This window comes from Scardinius erythrophthalmus (genome assembly GCF_964197995.2).
Source record: "Scardinius erythrophthalmus genome assembly, chromosome: 21".
Lineage (NCBI taxonomy): Eukaryota > Metazoa > Chordata > Actinopteri > Cypriniformes > Leuciscidae > Scardinius > Scardinius erythrophthalmus.
The window spans coordinates 5,152,957-5,172,070 of record NC_138241.1 but is presented as its reverse complement, the minus strand read 5'-3'; the positions used below and the strand labels follow the sequence as shown (position 1 = coordinate 5,172,070).

Here is a 19,114-nt window from a genome sequence, read left to right as displayed (position 1 = left end):
AAGAAGGGGCCCAACCTAATATCGCAACAAGGGGATCATGAGGAAAATCAGTTTTAAGTACCTTTGAGTAAAAACAAAAAACCTCAGACCAGAATTTACATATTTTTGGACAGAACCAGAATAAATGAGCCAATGTACCTTCATTAGACTTGCATTTAATACACAAAGGTGTGACAGAGGGATATATAGCATGTAATTTTGTACGAGAGTAGTGCAGTCTATGCACAACTTTGTATTGTATCAGTTGGAAATTAGAGCTGATGGAGCAAGATCTAACACCTCGGAGGGCCTCGGCCCAGGAATCTTCTGAAATATCTATACCCAGGTCTTTTTCCCAGGATATCTTTAAATATTGTGTACGAGGAGTTTCCAAGGTTACTGTTGGTAATACACTAAGACGTCATGGTTTGAAATCATGCATGGCACGGAAGGTTCCCCTGCTTAAACCAGCACATGTCAAGGCCCGTCTTAAGTTTGCCAATGACCATTTGGATGATCCAGAGGAGTCATGGGAGAAAGTCATGTGGTCAGATGAGACCAAAATAGAACTTTTTGGTCATAATTCCACTAAACGTGTTTGGAGGAAGAAGAATGATGAGTACCATCCCAAGAACACCATCCCTACTGTGAAGCATGGGGGTGGTAGCATCATGCTTTGGGGGTGTTTTTCTGCACATGGGACAGGGCGACTGCACTGTATTAGGAGAGGATGACTGGGGCCATGTCTTGCGAGATTTTGGGGAACAACCTCCTTCCCTCAGTTAGAGCATTGAAGATGGGTCGAGGCTGGGTCTTCCAACATGACAATGACCCGAAGCACACAGCCAGGATAACCAAGGAGTGGCTCTGTAAGAAGCATATCAAGGTTCTGGCGTGGCCTAGCCAGTCTCCAGACCTAAACCCAATAGAGAATCTTTGGAGGGAGCTCAAACTCCGTGTTTCTCAGCGACAGCCCAGAAACCTGACTGATCTAGAGAAGATCTGTGTGGAGGAGTGGGCCAAAATCCCTCCTGCAGTGTGTGCAAACCTGGTGAAAAACTACAGGAAACGTTTGACCTCTGTAATTGCAAACAAAGGCTACTGTACCAAATATTAACATTGATTTTCTCAGGTGTTCAAATACTTATTTGCAGCTGTATCATACAAATAAATAGTTAAAAAATCATACATTGTGATTTCTGGATTTTTTTTTTATAGATTATGTCTCTCACAGTGGACATGCACCTACGGTGACAATTTCAGACCCCTCCATGATTTCTAAGTGGGAGAACTTGCAAAATAGCAGGGTGTTCAAATACTTATTTTCCTCACTGTAGTTTATCGCTAACTAGTGTTATCGATACAGCTGTGATTATAGCTATTGAACCAAGACCTTTAGGCTGTGCTTTCTTTTTCAATTAGGTCATTTACTTTTTTATACTATTATACTTTGTGTCTTTTTTTATTTAATTTTTTTATTAATGTGCACTATTTATATAGTTTTTCGCTAACTAGTGTTATCGATACTGCTGTTATTATAGCTATTGAACCAAGACCTTTAGGCTATGCTTTCTTTTTCAATTAGGTCATTTACTTTTTTATACTATTATACTTTGTGTCTTTTTTTATTTTATTTTTTATTAATGTGCACCATTTAATGTACATTATCATTTAATTTAAGTAATTATTTACAACTGCACACGTCAAACACATTCACTGGCAGAGTTTTTGGTGAATGGATCATGAACTCCTGTACTCCAGTGGTATACTGTAAAATTATGTTGAATGTTCTATTCATCATCTCTGACAGGGAATGTGTATTGAATTTTACTCAGATTCATTTGCATTCCCAGCAAAGGTTAAGGTGAGGTTTAAACTGGCTTAGGTTGGCCAAACAATGCATTGTTCACATCTGGATCGGGCCATTTGAATGCTGTGTAATTTGCCAAAAAGAGACTTGGCAGGAGAATAACGCCAGGCGGCATCGGTTAGCCGTAACGTATGGGATGACTCACTGCAAATGTTTAACACTCAACATATTCTTAAACTGCCATAGTCATCTGATGAATTATTAATGCCCACCATACTGGCTGGAGTTTGGGTGATTCATCATCTTCAAAGTGGGAGAAAAAGAGCTACTGCACAGTAGAGACACAGCTTTGGCCTGCGTGTCTTTCTCTTCACTGGCCCAGAGACAGAGAGAGAAAACAAAAAGAATGAAAGATTTCTCCAGTCCTTTTCTGTCCCTCCCTCTTCCTTCAGGAGTGAAAAATAAAGAGAGCTTTGTCTGATTTTCTCTTTTTCTGTCTGGAGTGAGAGGTCGGACTTTGCCGAGATCCACACGTCTCTTTCCCATAATCTCTCGGAGAAGATCCCATCATGCTGATTCAAGGGTCAATCTTGAGGACAATCTTGCCTCTGTCCTGATCCGGTGCACCAGCTCATATGACAATGAGTCCTCATATTTGCAAAGACTCAGCATGAAGCGGCAGTCACTCACAGAGAGCGTCTTTTTGGCCAACACAATAGTCTGAACCTTTGGCATTTCTGTTCTCTAATCGGTCCTGTGCTGAGTGGCCAGACGACATGATGTTTCTGGCGCCTTCTATATTCGCTTAATCAAATGATTTGAATCTCCAGCATGGAAAACCCCCGCATTCTGCTCGAGAAACTCTTATAGCTTATAGATCCCTCTTAAATGATTGGAATTCTTCATGTGAAACATTTCCTGGCATGTGGAATTTGCAGAGACGCTGCAATAGTTTAACAATCCATGGTGTACATTTTTCTTTGCCCACTACCTTAATGGTCCAGTGTGTACTGAACACCAACAGTGGGCAGCTGTGGGGCAGATGTTCTCCCAACACATTTTGGTCACACTTTATTTCGATAGTCCACTTCATCATTCTAACTATAAGTTAGGGTTAGGGTAAGCAGAATAAGCTTACATGCTGTAGTCTGTTGAGGAGCATCAAAATAAAGTTGTCAGACAGTCTACTTGTTGATAATGAGAGTTAATGGACATGTAGTTGTACAGTTACTTATAGTTAGAATGTGCAAAGTGGACTATTGATCTAAATTGTTACCCCCATTTTAACACTTAAAGATAGGGTAGACAATTTTTGGAGACTGAATGCAATGACTGGATGAAAATGTTATGCTCTTACGCCTTCCACAGACGATACATAAAAATAAATTTAGACCACTTAAAGGATTAGTTGAAATTTGAACAAAATGATGGTTTTTGAGGAAAACATTCCAGGATTTTTCTCCATATAGTGGACTTCAATGGGGTTGAAGGTCCAAATTGCAGTTTCAGTGCAGCTTCAAAGGCTCTACACGATCCCAGCCGAGGAATAAGGGTCTTATCTAGCCAAACCATCGGTTATTTTCTAAAAAGTTAAAAAAGTGGTTAAAAAGATGGTTTGGCTAGATAAACCAATGGTTTGGCTAGATAAGACTGTTATTCCTCGGCTGGGATCGTGTAGAGCCTTTGAAGCTGAACTGAAACTATGGACCTTCAACCGATTGGACCACATTGAAGTCTTCTTTATGGAGAAAAATCCTGGAATGTTTTCATCAAAAACCTTAATTTCTTTCTGACTGAAAAAAGAAAGACACGAACATCTTGGATGACGTGGGGGTGAGAAAATTATCAGGAAATTTTAATTCTGAAGTGAACTAATCCTTAAACTAAATGATTGGTATCAGGATGTGAAGAGACTTTGCATAACAAATCATTTCTGGAAAAAATCACCTACTCTGCATTTAAGGTCCATTCACACCAAGAATGATACCTATAAATATCATTTATGTAAGGGATAATTTACATCCAGCCGGTGGTTCTCTCAAAATAAACCCCTGACAGGGTGATGAGAACACAGACGCGAAGCGGAGGTCTTGATCAGTCTGAAGGGTTTTATTCTGCGAGAACCACCGGCTGGATGTACTGTACATTATCCTGCCTATTACACGGCTACTTGCCACATAAGTAAATAATTACACACGAAATATTGATTGAGTTAAAATATTTGATTAGGTCTTTAAACGCAACGCTTCCGTGGTGAGAGCAGTTGCAGCGGCAAGTTCAAACTAAACGGACATTGCAGAGATACGGTATATAGTCATACATATCACTCATTACACAGCATTTCACCACATAAATAATTATGGGGATAAGATATATTGATTTCAGATTAAACCGTTTTAAAATCGTACCTGTTTGTATCTCATAATCCAACTGTGTACAAAACAATAGTCACAAAATGGCAGCCGCTGCGTTTGTATGAAACAAGGGAGAGTGAGTACACGATACTGGATGGCATAATTAAATAACTGTACACAAAATATTGATTCGACTGAGTTTTAATATTGTATTAGCTCATCAAACGCAAAACTTCCACGAAGAAACCCGTTCAGGCGTATAGCCCTGCTGACGTCAGTAACCCGGATGAGCCTGCGTTATCTGTTTTCAGCGGTTGTTATACGGGAATAACTTACCGCTGGATGGCACTATTGACCAATCATAATCAAGTATTCCATAGAGCCGTGTAATAAATAATGATAACTTATATTAGTGTCCACCCCAACGGATGATAATGATAAAATATTTATTAAAAGTGCACACTGCAGTTTTGTCCTGCAAAAAATAACAGCAACAAAAGTTGGCAGATTGGTTTTGGCGATATCCAGTTTGCAAATGAATCTTTTGATCAGTTAAAACTGTTAAACCTGTTCTGACAATGATTCATTACACGAATCACAATCTGAATTAATTTTTTATTACTGTGTTTCCAAAAATAGACTCACCTTCACCCTTCACCCTTTACATTATACATGCCACACACAACACAGTACCAAAAAGTACCTTGGTTTGGAAATGAACACAATAGAGTACAATATCACAAACATGCTATATGTACCATGATATTACCATCTGATGCCATGGTACTATCACAGTACTTTTTTTTTGTGAGAGGTATTAAAGTCCACATGAAATCAAAATTGACCATATTTACTTTGTTTGCCTAAATTGATCGTTTTGTGGTGAACAATTCATCCATGCAAGTCAATCCACACAAAAAAATGTTTTGGCTTCGTAATCTTTAATCAAAATCTGAAAATGCCCCTCCCCTCTGCATTGGAGGACCTTCTCTGATGACGTAGGTTTGAGGAATTGGTTTGGGCAACGCTTAACCACTCCCCTCAAACCGTTAGTCAGTTATGAGCAGAGATGGAGAGGAGGAGCGCTAGAGTAAAACCCTGCCCTCTGTTCAATATTCCGTTTCACTGGGAAATACGTCACAGCACTGGAGAAAAGTCGTTTGCAACTTCCGGTTCACGCGGACTTTAAACAGCTTATTTTTATATTAGTATATATTCCTTTATTTTTGTGCTTGGTTGCATTGCCAAATATCTACAGTAATACCCTTTAATACATGAAATACTTTAATACATTTCTACCAGTTTCTCTTGTAATGACAGTATAATTCTACTTCTTGCAAACAAAGCATTTTATGTTAATAAATTCACAAGTATGACTTTTCAACATATTTTATGAAACATGTCTATATAAAAGAATATAATAAATATATTTATATAATAAAAAATATTTTTATAAATTAACATCAACCAAGATTAACCCCCAAATGTATTTGTGTTCTGCAGAAGAAATTTAAACAGATTTTCAACAACATGAGGATGAGCAATGAAAAAAAAAAGAAGAAGTAATTTTTGGGTGAACGATCTTTGTAACTCTTATCCTAACAACCAATCACCCAGCTAGGCTGTCATTGCTTTCATGCATTTTTCTTAACTTTACTCAAGTCAATTTCCACAACGGAATCTTTACTTCAAGTATGACGACTGGATACTGAATACCAGGGATTCTCAATCTTTTAGATTCCATGGACTTTCAAATACAACCCTGTGTTTTACTATTTACATGGTGCTCCAAAGTAAGTGTTGGTATTTCACGGTACTTCAGAAGAATACAGTGGTATTTTCAGGGTATGTGGCAAGCCATTTTGACTTGATATGAATTCTTGATATCAACAATTCAATTTTCACTTGTTAAAATACTTATTCTTTATATTAGTTAGATTTCTACTGGTAACAATGCCAATTTTTGATACCAGTAATTACATTTCCAGAAGTAAAGAATGTGAAAATGTGAATTCTTGATATCAACACTGACGTCATCACTTGCAGAAATATGAATTCTTGATATCAAGAATTAAATTTAAACTGGTAAAAACAATAATTCTTGAATCTGTAAATCTTGATATCTGTAATTGTATTTTCACTAGCTGCCATTCAGATTCAATGGATGATATTCAGACTAGTATTTCTTACTAGTTGAAATTTTAATTTCACATCAGAAATACAATAATTTTCAACTGGTATGAAATCAATCCTTGATATCCAAAATTTAATTTGAATGGCAGCCTATGATGACACTTAACTAGAGAAAATACAATTACAGAAATGTAATTATTGATATCAAGAATTCGTATTTCTGCGAGTGATGATGACGTCATTGTTGATATCAAGATTTCACATTTTTACTAGTGGAAAATGAATTGTTTATATCAATCCTGGGAATGAATAAAAGTTAAAACGGCTTGCCATATATACAGTACAAAAACGTGATATCATCACAGTTCCATGTCCAAAAACACTCATACGATTTGTAGGCCTATGTTTGTGAATTAAATGCATGGGTAAATGACATGGAGCAGCATGTGAACTATTTGAGGGACAAGAAAAAAATGAAATATACAAATGCATAAACAAACAAATGACGTTTGAAGTAGAGTGGCTACAGCAGTGTGTACTTGAGTACTAGAGCTGAGATGCTCGGTAGTGTCAGACTGTGGCGCACTCGGGCTCGGCCAGTCTGAAGGGAAGCTCGCCGTGCCAAAGCAGGCGGAGTCGGAAACGCGAAAGCCCAGCGCTCCTTAAACTCCCTCCCTCGCCCGCAGGAGGAGTAACCGACCGTGGTGGAGCAGCTCAAGCTCAGGGATCCTCCGTGATCAACTGCCCCAGAGAAGCGCCTCGTTGCCCGGACGGAGAACCAGCCGCCAGCCGGTCGTCCCTTTATTGCTGCATTTAAGCGGATCAGAGGAGTCCACGTGACATTACACGAGCTCGAGGCTTTCTTCTCACATAGAGGACGAATTCCCACAGTCGCTCCAGGAATATCTCCCTGGATATTTACCCGAGAAATGGACGGTTTCGCCGGTAGTTTAGGTGAGTGTGTATTAATAGATGCTTCTTCTGCAGCAGACATGGCGAGTATAGACACAAGTGTGGAAAGTGTGTGTTCACTGTATACTCGTGTCAGCGCTATAGCCACACACACACACACACACACACACACACACACACACACACACACTTCAGTGACACTGCATTCGCCACAGTGTGTCAAGACACTCATACCACGATCCTCGCGATGGACGTGTATCTAATGCTGTTTATTTCCGTTGTTAACCCTGCTGTGACATGCCATTGGAAAATGCTCTGAACACAATAGGTTACTTCACACACTGCAGCTCACGCTGTACACTAGATTTGCATTTCCATATGGATGGTAAATATCAGTGTTTACTTGCAGTGGAGCAACATGATAGTGTTAGACTTCCAGATAATGCTCTGGTTCAGGGTAAATGAAATCAGTCTAAGAGAATGCGGCAAAGATGTTGTGTTTATGTATATAATAAGTATAAGACAAGTTTAGTCAAGTTGAAATCAACATGCAAATGCAAATAAATGTAAGGACGGAGAACAAGCCATTATGCAAATATTACATTGACGGTTAGATTTTCAACGGCGAACATTCTGAGAAATTTAAACTATATTCTTAAAGTTCTTGAAAGGAAGTGTTTCTGAATAAGAACTACAACTATGCTTGATGGTGTTCACTGGTGGTCAGTCAGATTAATTTGGTCTGATAACAGTCAGTGGCTGCAGGACTTCTTGTGTTTGTGAAGGCTTCACTCGAGGAGGGTTTGTGTGGAATGTGCAGATCTGTTGCTGCAGTGTCTGTCTGGAGGTAAAGGGGTCTCTCAGATGCATGGCTACAGGGGACAGGTTTCATTGCATACTGGATCGAATGTGCTCTAACAGCAGAGAGAATGACATGATCACCCTTTATTGATACTCATGTGTGCTGGAGCAAACTATTGGTGTAATAAAATGTTGCAAGGCCTTTTCTGTTGGATGGATATTTGTTTTAGTATTTGAAGACCTGCATAGTATTTAAACCACTTTAAAAATGTATTTAATATATATATATATATATATATATATATATATATATATATATATATATATATATATATATTAAAGTACTTAAGTAATGCAACGTAACTTGCATGTAATGCAAGTAACGTAATCTGATTACTTTTTTCAGGTAACTAGTAAAGTTACACATTACTTTTCAATTTAAAACGGTTAAAACAGAGCTACTTTTTAGTAACGCAAGTTACTTTGTTTTCACATTTATTGACTCTCTCATCCCCATGTTGAGTGCAGAGGCATTGTGTGTAAACATGATGGTTATCTTAGATCTTGACTGAATGTGAGCATGCGTTTATTTATGATCCAATTAAACTATACGAGTATGCAAAAACTTACTTTTATATAAACATTTTTATTTTTTTATTTTTATTTTTTGCTGAAGTAAGAGTTTTTTGTTATTAAAACACAAAGCAAGCCCAGCCCTGTTGAGAAAAAGTAACACAAAAGTATCTTAGTTAACATATTATTTTCTGATAAGTTACTTTTTTAGGGAGTAGCACAATAATGTAATGCATTCATTTTAAAAGTAACTTTCCCCAAACACTGGTAATTAACAGTTCAAATGGCTTTTAACTAAAAAAACTTTATTTTTTATAAAATATATTATGTATATGTTTATAAACAGAAATACATAAATGATGTCAGAAATACAACCTGCAAAAACCACAACAACAAGGACAGACATTTAAAATAACATAAATATCCCAGTTTTTATTTAAAACAATCAGTTTAAATAGTTTTGAATAGTTTTCTGATCTTGCCGCATCTCTCTTTAATGCAACAGTGTGAGTCTGCGTGGGAGTTTGCTCTGAACGTCCAGTCATATAACAACGGCTGATCAATGAAATGCTGTACTGATTATATAACTTGATTCTGTTGCTTGGTTACACTCGGAGGAGGGCTGAGCACTCAATCTGTCCTACTCTGAGTTACCGTGGTGATGTCACAGTGTCTGGCAGGGATGCCATGTAAAGGACAAGACCAGTGAGCGACAGAGAGAAAAGTGACAGACTTTTCTGCAGCTGTATATGATGGAAAACTTTATTTCGTACCTGTTATGAAATGACAGTGTTTAGGGTTAGTTCACCCAAAAATGAGAATTCTGTCAGTAATCACTCACCCTCATGTTGTTCCAACCCCGTAAGACTTTCGTTCATCTTCGGAAAACAAATGAAGATATTTGAATGAAATCTTAGAGCTACAGAACTACAATGTTGACGCTTCAAAAAGAGATAATTAAAACTAATCTGAGTTGAGTGGTTTAGGCCAAATTTTCTGAGGAGACTCGATCCTGGAAATTTTGGATGTGACTGTTGCTGAACTGCTGTGTGTGTGTGTGTGTCTGTGTATGTGTGTTTGTCCAACATTGTTTCATCAAAAACCCCTATCTACCCTTATTAATGATTTCTAGTTTTCTTTTGCTTTTTTCAAACCACATTTTTAATTATTAAACCACATTATTTATATTAATTTATTACTCAATTGAGTTATCAGTCACAGTAAATTAAACAGTTTTGGCTTACAGTTTTTTTTTTTTTACTTGCTTTGATTTCCCCGAAACTGCTTCTCTAATGCCCCGGGGAGGAAGGTTTCCTACTCTAGGCGTGCACTAAGCGTGTATTAAACCAGTTCTAGTATCAGTTTTGCACCACAGGTACATCCGTCTGACACAGACCGCACATCAGCCACACACAAGCCTTCTGCACGCCCGCTTGTCCTCCGTCTCTGCGTCAGACATGACAGCAGCAGAGATTCAACCCACTCTTTCAGAGTCTTCGGTATGACGTACAGTCCCCGTTTGACTCCTTTTGGTTCTTGGAAGATCTGAATGTGGTTTTCTACAATGTAAAATGTGGTTTTGGTCATGACGACAGAGAGAAAAACCTGCACGGCTAAAGTTGAAAGATCTGTGCATGTATAGAAAGTAGACTGATTTCCTTTCATAACACCTGTGATATGGGTCACAATAAGACACTTAAAAATCTACTTTAAAACTCATGTTCCAGATTCTTAGAAATGTACTTTAATGTTGGGTTTGGAAAAGTTGTTGATAACTGTTTTCAATAAAGGTTTTTAATTTAGTGGAAATTAACATATTCTCCCTGTGAAGGCCTCATAAATGGATGATATTCTGAATGTTCCAATCCAATCTGACTTCTGACCTATAATGCTGAATCATAATCATACACTGTTCGTTCGTTGGCCAGAGGAGAACTGACACCTCACTCCCACCCCCCTGACTGAGCCTGGGTTCTCCAAAGTTCTCCTGGAGTTTTGGTTCCTTGATACTGTCGCTGTTTTCGACTTTCTTCGCCTTTGTCGCCATTGGCTTTTGGCTTGCTTAGTTGGGGACATTTAATTTAATATTCAACAATATTATTGATCTGATTATTGATTATATGAAAACTGAACTGAGCTGGACGACGACATCACTGTTTTCTCCAGAGTGGCGCTATATATATATATATATATATATATATATATATATATATATATATATATATATATATATATATATATATATAATAAATGAACTAAATTAATAACATTTATTTTATATTATTTAAAAAAAAATTTACAACAAAATGAACCATCACTGAACTTACTTAAGCTGGACTGTGATGCTATTTTCTTCTGGAAACAAACTTTGTTGCATTTATTTTCCTGTTATCTTTGTGAAGCTGCTTTGAAACAATCTGTGTTATAAAAAGCGCTATTTAAATCAAAGGTGACCGACATCAAATGCATATTTGTTTATTTATTTATTTTACAAATATCATGTTCGCCACATGACTTATTTTGGCAGGCAAAAGTTTTTAAAATGTTATTAATTAACAGTGAAGCTAATTAAAAAAAAAAAAAAAAAAGAAAGAAAGAAATGTTGAGACCAAAATATTAAAGTTTTTGTCAAGAATTAATTGGTATATTTTTATTTATTTTTTATATAGTTTTTTTTTTGTTTGATATTAAGGAGCAATTATCAAAATGAATGGCATCACAGAAATTAAGCACATACAATAGAAAAGGTGTATTCAAGTCATTGTATATATAAATTGCATTTTTTGTGTATTTTTGAATAATTTAGTAAATTTGCATCTGCTAAATGTAAATACAAGTTAATATCATGTAATTGACCCATGTATTTAAACTGTTTTGTGTTTTAGATCAGTGTCTCTGAACTGGTTTTGCTTCAGAAGATTTTATGTAGCTCAACATTTTTAAAAGTAGTTTATTGTCCAAAACACACACAAAAAAAATCCTTAAAATCATCCATTAAATTGCACTCATAATTTAAAATATATTTATTAACTGCATAGGCTAAGCGGTTTTTGATTGGACAAATATCTTCTACATTTTAGAAGGTGATGGCCTATTTATTTTCCTATCCTAACTTCACTTAACAGCATTAACAGCATTTGGTGCCGATTAATCGGCAAAACCAATCAATCGGTCGACATTAAACATTTGGCCCAGACTTGCGTGATTTTATTTTATTTTTTCAATTTTCATTGTATTTAGCGCTACCTGATCAGAACAGACCTGTTTTGGGTCGCGACCCACCAGTTGAGAGGCAGTGCTGGAGAGTTATGTGTGTAGGTCAGTAGGTTGGCCTGTGAGCGGTGTGCTGCCTTTTAAGGCATGTGCATGTGTTCTAGTGGCGCTGTGTTGATGTGTAAAAGACTGAAGCTGTGTGCCTGATGGAGGTGTAGGGTCTAGCTCATGGCTAGTAAAGGCCTTCATGCATCTTCAAGCGTTCACTGTGCTGAGATGGCGCCAGGTTTTGATCTGCACCCACTCACCGCCCGACTGTCGAACTCAACTTAAAAATAGCAGCCGCCCCCTCTCCTCCCGTCGCCAGGTGCATTCCCCGCCTCCATTGCTCAATCCCAGGCCTCTGTGGGGCCGCCAGTGGGTTTTCTGCTTTTCACACCACGGCGCTGGCTGGTACAGAGTGGATAAAAGACGATAAATAGCCTTTATCCACTTTTAATAGAGGATATAGCCTAAGTGGAAAAGGTAAAGATACCCACATGACATGACTCGATACATATCACGATACTGAACTCATGATACATTATTATTGCGATACTCCAAGACATATGATAAAAGGTTAACAAAAAATGTACTGTTGATTGAAATGGAGAAAATTTGGTATTACTTTGTGGGTGTAAATGAATAGGCTTGGATTTGGTGCTGGAAACCCAATGAACATGACAATAGAGACACCAGAATAAACACATTCATGATTCTGAAGCAGAAAACACAGAATTATTTTAGACGAAAATGCTTGAACTCTTTCACTGACTAGATATATTTAAAATGATGTAGGCCACTTTTACTGGTAACATCAGATATTTGGCATTGTCAGGACCCACAAATATTCCCCCATTGCATTATTATACGTTATATTCAACGTTATATATAGTAGTTTAATGTAGTACTGACGAGAAAACTCTGAAAACTTTTTCAAAAAAATCAGTCATTTTTATTTTGGGTGAACTATCCACGATACATATTGTTGCGTTTTTGCGTTGCAATATATTGTGACACAATGGGCCCTATTTTAATGATCTGATACGCAAGTGTCAAGCGCAAAGCGCAAGTAACTTTGTGGGCGGGTCTTGGGCGCTGTTGCTATTATACCGGAGGGATAAATGACTCTTGTGCCCGGCGCAAATCTAAAATGGGTTGGTCTGAAGTAGCTTCATTATTCATAGGTGTGGTTTGGGCGTAACGTGAAATAAACAAATCAGAGCGTCATCTCACATTCCCTTTAAGAGCAGGCGCGCTTGTTCCATGGCGGATTGCTATTGTAACGGCGGATTTGCCAGACGCGCGCCAGGAGCGGTTCACAGCTGAGGAGAGCAACGCTCTCGTCACGGCCGTAAAAGAGAGAGAAGTTACATTGAAATGGAGAAACCCACCCAAATTAACTTCGGTCAAACAGGCGTATGATAATTTGGGTAAATGTGTAAGCTAGATGTATGCTTTTATAATAAATTGTCTATCTATCTATCTATCTATCTATCTATCTATCTGTCTATCTGTCTGTCTGTCTGTCTGTCTGTCTGTCTGTCTGTCTGTCTGTCTGTCTGTCTGTCTGTCTGTCTGTCTGTCTGTCTGTCTGTCTGTCTGTCTATCTATCTATCTATCGTAACAATGTATGATTTTCAAAAATGAAAACTGCTGCTTCTGTGTAGATGAGAGAATCAAAGTGCAGGTTGTGCAAACGCTACATTGATTATGGCCAAGCATGCGCCCTTAAAATAGCATATGAATAACATGCGCAACGCGCCACTGACTTTAAACTATTTTTTCCTGGTTAGTGGCGCAATTGTTTTCTAAACCTGCAAAATAGCATGAAGGAACGTTTGCGCCGGAACACGCCTCCTCTTTTGCGCTGAACCGCCCTGGGGAGCGCAAGTGTATTTCCTAACTTACCGACGTGCGTCTCTGGAGGGAAAAGTCCGCTTTGCGCGGGTGCAAAATAGGAATGATACATGCGTCGGTGTACAAAGTCAATTGCGCTGGGTGCAAGTTAGGGCCCAAAATATTGTTACACCCCTAGTGATCACCATCATTTCAGTAGTCGTATCAATACAAGAAAGATTTCACAGTTCTCTGTGTACCAGTTTCGGTACCAGAGCAAAAACTTTTGCAAAACAAAAACAATTACATTTTATTAATTTAACTATTTTAAAATAAAAAAAAATATATATATAAAAAAATCAGTTAATTTATTAATGCTATTAATCACTATAAGTAAATGGTACATAAAAACATGTAGCCTAAGCCTTCAAATATTGTTCCATTGTAAACATTGAATTAACAAGATCACATGAAAAGTCACATCAAATGCATGGATCTGTTTTGACATCACATTTTTTTGTCCTGTCCGTTGCTATTGTTAATGTCAAACCTTGCAATTTCAGATTCAGTCCATTTTAATTTAGTTGAAACTCCCATAACTTTGCAGTGTGTACTTGGCAGCATGAAAAATCTAACTTTTATTTAAACTGTGAAAGCATTATATACAGAAAGCGAGCAAAGACCACTCAATTTATAATCACTGAAGCTTCAGTGCAATCTCACTGACTGAATGAAAACTCCCATTATAATCAAAAAATCTGTCTACACTCCAGTGAATATTTTATTTACTACATTGTCTTTATACTCTCCGATTCATGAGGTTGCAGAAGCTCCCGCTGAACAAACTCTGGCTTATCGAGTGGATTCTGACTATCTTAAACGCCTCTGATTGGCCATTATGTTCACATGCTCATCAGGCATGTTTGCGATTGGCTGCAGTGCTCATTGGGTCCCGAACTGACTCTGTATTCTGTACTGGACAGTACTTTTGACAACAGCCATGACCTATTGTGGCCTTGACTATGGCACTCTGGTTTTCCACTGAGTAGTTCACACTTAAAGCGATTTGCAGTGAAAAAGAAACCAGAAGCCATTAGTTTTCAATTCGAGTTGGCGAGTTGGTGCGATCCGGCATAGTTTAGTCCAGCGATGTAATAAAGTTTTTATGCAAACACAAAATTACATATATGAGTGAACTTTGTAAGACGTCTCCTGTGAGATACAGTAGTTGGGAAAGATGGAGAAGTTAATGTTAATGTGAGCATTTCACTGTTGTATACTAACTGTCTCTTGCTCACATGTAGTTTTTTCATTCCACTCATTTCATTCCATTCATTTCATTCCACTTTTGCATTGTTTTTGCATTGTTTTTGCATTGTTTTTGCATTGTTTTTGCATTGGTTTTCTATGTAAACATGCACTAGACGGACGTGTTCGACTTTTGCAAATCTCACACATGATGCAGAATTCAGCGCTCAAATCAAATGTTGTTCAACTTAAAAAAAAAAAAAAACATCTCTAGACCATTTTTTCCCCATTTCACTACCACACAAAAGTGTGTGGTGTGTGAATGGCCTATGGCCATTGTTCAATGGCCACACCATTGTTCATTTGTTCATAATATGATGCGTTATCAACGCTTTCCCCTCTAGAATTATTGTGAAAATCACTTTTAAAATCACATCTTATTTTCCAAAGATTCTGTCGTCGCAGAATCCAGCTTCAGTACATGCTCAGAAACGTAGTGCTAGCATGATGACATCTTGTTCTACATGAAGCTAATTATTTTCTAAATCAATTAGCGCTATGCTAAGCTAGTAGCCCAAGCTGTTAACTTGCTAAATGAAAGCTAACAAAGGGAAATTGGACCATTTTAGCTCTAGTAATATAATGTAAAATGAAAAAGTATTTAGGAAAATCCACTACGTGATTCAGAGACCTGCAACGATAAAATTTGATGTCTAAAACAAGGACACTACAATGTATTAGGCCTAAGTCAAAAGCATCTTCTAAATGACATTTTTTCAGATCTGGATCATCAGTGCACTGGCTTAGGTTTCTGATTCAAGGAAACACTACAGTATGTCTTTGTGTGCAATTTTTTTCCTCAGTGTTTGTGAACCCCCCCAAAATGGTCAGATGCAAATACATTTTAATGCCACCAAATAAACATAATTTAGCCTCCGTGGAAGCGGTAATGGGATGTGAAGGCCATAGCATTGTTGAAAACCCTGCTTGTGTTGGTTTGGGATGAACAGGTCTCCAGCAGCGTTCACGGTTCATTTGCAATGTGTCATACTGGGTTTTATGCAAGGGTTTATTTTGGAAGTATCCGATTGTTTTGACTGTATATGACCTGTGATGTGTTTTTTTGTGCGTTTGTGATCGCACATGGCATTTCTTAACATGTGTTTGCTGAGTTGCACTTGGAAAGACTAGCTGAGGATCAGATTACAAAATTCCTTCTTTGAAAGAAAAAAAGATGGAGGGAAGCAGAGGAGAAATCTGGAGACTGAGACAGAGCAAAGGGAGGGAGAGATCCGGAAAGGGACACACGTGTGCCCGAACGCTTCCAGATGCTGGAATGTTGCCTCCCAACTGTGTGCATTCTTCATTCCCTTCTTCCCTTGTAACAATGGTTGAGATTTCAGCTGGAGTGAGAGGAGAAATAGTGTGTGAGAGTGTGGACACAACGGATGGATGAAGCTTGATGAATTGCAGAGCTGCTGATGAATATAGCTTAAATCTTCATATAATATCTTGATTATATAATGAATATTGAGGAAAAAGCATGAAACAATTTCTTGGTTTATGTGTTTGATATACTTGTTCAGCCATAGGTACCATCATTTCAACCAAACACACTTTCTAGTAGATAGTAGATTCACTCACAATGTTTAATGTATTGACCTAAATACCGCCAAAAATCTAGTTAAAAATAATGAATGCATGTTTTTCTACACAGATTTAGAAGCCTGGAGTTGGTAAAATGTTTTAATGTTTTTCAAAAAAATCTATTTTGCTTTCTATTTTGGAATTCATGACCCCCCCCCCCCCCCCCATGATTTTCTGATGAATAAAAAGTACAAAAAGTATGATATCAGATATCAAAGATATCAAAAGTACATAGATATGATATCAGATATCAAAGATATCAAGATATCATCAATTATTATAATGGTTTTTGAACAGATTCACAGAAATGAATCAAACTTAACAAATATAAGGCTGTTTTTGCTTCTTAGATAAAATAGTATCATAACACACTTATCTAAATGCATTAAAATCCACAACATTTATTATGTTCCTTTATTTTATGTCATTGTGATCAAAATCATTGTGAGTATGTTTAAGATATCACACAACCCTATTCTGTAAGCTCATGCATAGAAAGTGTACTGAACACGCAAGGCTCGACTGATTTATTAGTCCAGGCCCTGAAGCCCCAGCAGACGCCATGAAATTGAGAATTAAATCAGTTGAATTAACTCATTTGAGATGTGTTTATCTCTGCTGCACTGATAGTGCTGATGAACAGAAGGGGCCAGATTTTGTGTTGGCTGCACTGTAACCTTAATCAGGATTAATCAGGATGTGCCGCCATCCCTCATGAGTGTGTGTGTGTGATGGGGTTGTAATCTCAGGGTGGAGTTAAATCCACATGTACAGTAGAACAGCATGTAGACTGAAGTGGTTCGAGATGGATTAAGCTAATGGTTGGGTTGGACACAGATCTTGGATGAGGTTTCAGGCACCCTTTCTCCTCTCATGGAACCCAGTCAAAGATTTTAGACTGACATATTGAGTTCAAGATACACATGGTCATGAAGAAAACCATCTGGATCATGTGTGATGTGGTTTTGACTCTATAAATGGTCCATAAACCATGAGGCAAACTGAAACGTGTGTTAGGATAAACAGCCAGTTTGGCAAGTAGTGCTTCAAAAGTTATAGTTGTTTACTGTGTTGTTTGTCTCTACAAAAGCATCTACGCATACACACATATATTCCGAGTCTGTGTGTCGCAGAAGACAGGTGTGTGCTCAGCAGGAGCTGGATCAGTATCAGATGTACTGCTATAGATGTGCCTGCTTATCTGCTCACGGCCTCTTTTCAATTAGTTTGCCTTCTAAAGTCAATAGCTCATAGATCAGTCCCTCTTCTCGTTGTGTACACATGTTTTTTCATGTTATTTTTTAAATGAAGTATCTAGTATCTCACTAATGGGTTAGTTCACCCAAAAATCATTGTCATTGACTCACCCTCATGTCGTTCCAAACCCGTAAGACTTTCATTCATCTTCAGAAAACAATTGAAGATCTTTTTGATATTTCTGTCTGGAACTTCATTGACAGCTACACAGCTACCACTTTGACGCTTCAGAAAGTTTATAAAGAGATTGTAAAACTAATCCATATGAATTAAGCAGTTTAGGCAAAAATTTTCTGAAGAAACTCGATCGCTTTAAATGAACAGATTGAATTTAGGCCTTTATTCACACATGTAAACATGATCAGAGAACATAAACAAAAGCTCAGCCAAACCTGCTTGACACCCGACAACAAACCTCAGTGGTTCTTGCTGAAGCTCAAACGTGCTGCGTAACACGAGAATGAACCTCATTGGTTCTTGCGGAAGCTCAAACATTTTATTTACGTTTACATTTATTCATTTAGCAGACGCTTTTATCCAAAGCGACATACAAATGAGAACAATAGAAGCAGTTAAACTAACAATAGGACAACAATATGCAAGTGCTATGACCCTTCCCAGTTTAATCTAACGCAGTACCTGTTTTTTTTTTTTTTTAGATAATAGATATAGAATAGAAGATAAAGTGTTAATATTAATGGATCAAGTGTTGCCGAAAAAGGTGTGTCTTCAGCCGTTTCTTGAAAATGGACACGGACTCAGCCGCTCTGGTTGAGTTGAGATCATCCCACCAGCAGGGAACAGTCCAGAAGAAGGTCAGAGAAAGAGATTTTGTGCCTCTTTGAGATGGCACCACAAGACGGCGTTCACTTGCAGAGCGCAAGTTTCTGGATGGCATTTTAGTCTGAAGTAATGAGTTTAGGTAAAAGGGAGCAGAGCCAGGGGTTGTTCTGTAGGCAAAAGTCAGTGACTTGAATTTGATGCGAGCAGCAACTGGCTACCAGTGCAATTTTGTGAGGAGAGGAGTGACGTGTGCTCTCTTCGGCTCGTTAAAGCCCACTCTAGCTGCAGAATTTTGGATCAGTTGCAGAGGTTTGATAGTGCAATCTGGAGACCTGCCAAGAGACCATTACAATAGTCCAGTCTGAATAGATCAAGTGCTTGGACAAGGAGTTGTGTAGCATGTTCTGATAGGAAGGGCCTGATCCTCCTAATGTTAAATAAGGCAAATCTGCTGGACCGGGCAGTTCTAGCAATGTGGTCTGTGAAGTTCAATTGATCATCAATCACAACTCCTAGGTTCCAGGCT

The 19,114-nt window shown here is 37.9% G+C and overlaps 1 protein-coding gene across 4 annotated transcripts in view; it reads left to right on the top strand.

Moving 5' to 3' along the window:
• The first annotated feature begins 6,817 nt into the window (after positions 1–6,817).
• eml4 (EMAP like 4) overlaps positions 6,818–19,114 on the top strand; it is a 121,720-nt gene continuing 109,423 nt past the window's right edge. For 3 of the 4 annotated variants that reach the window (XM_081351536.1, XM_081351537.1, XM_081351535.1), the window contains exon 1: positions 6,979–7,230. In XM_081351536.1, the coding sequence (XP_081207662.1) occupies positions 7,206–7,230 (25 nt within the window). In that variant the 5' untranslated portion in view covers positions 6,979–7,205. Of the gene's footprint in view, positions 7,231–19,114 lie in introns of all 4 variants that reach the window. The other variant, XM_081351538.1, reaches the window with a different exon arrangement.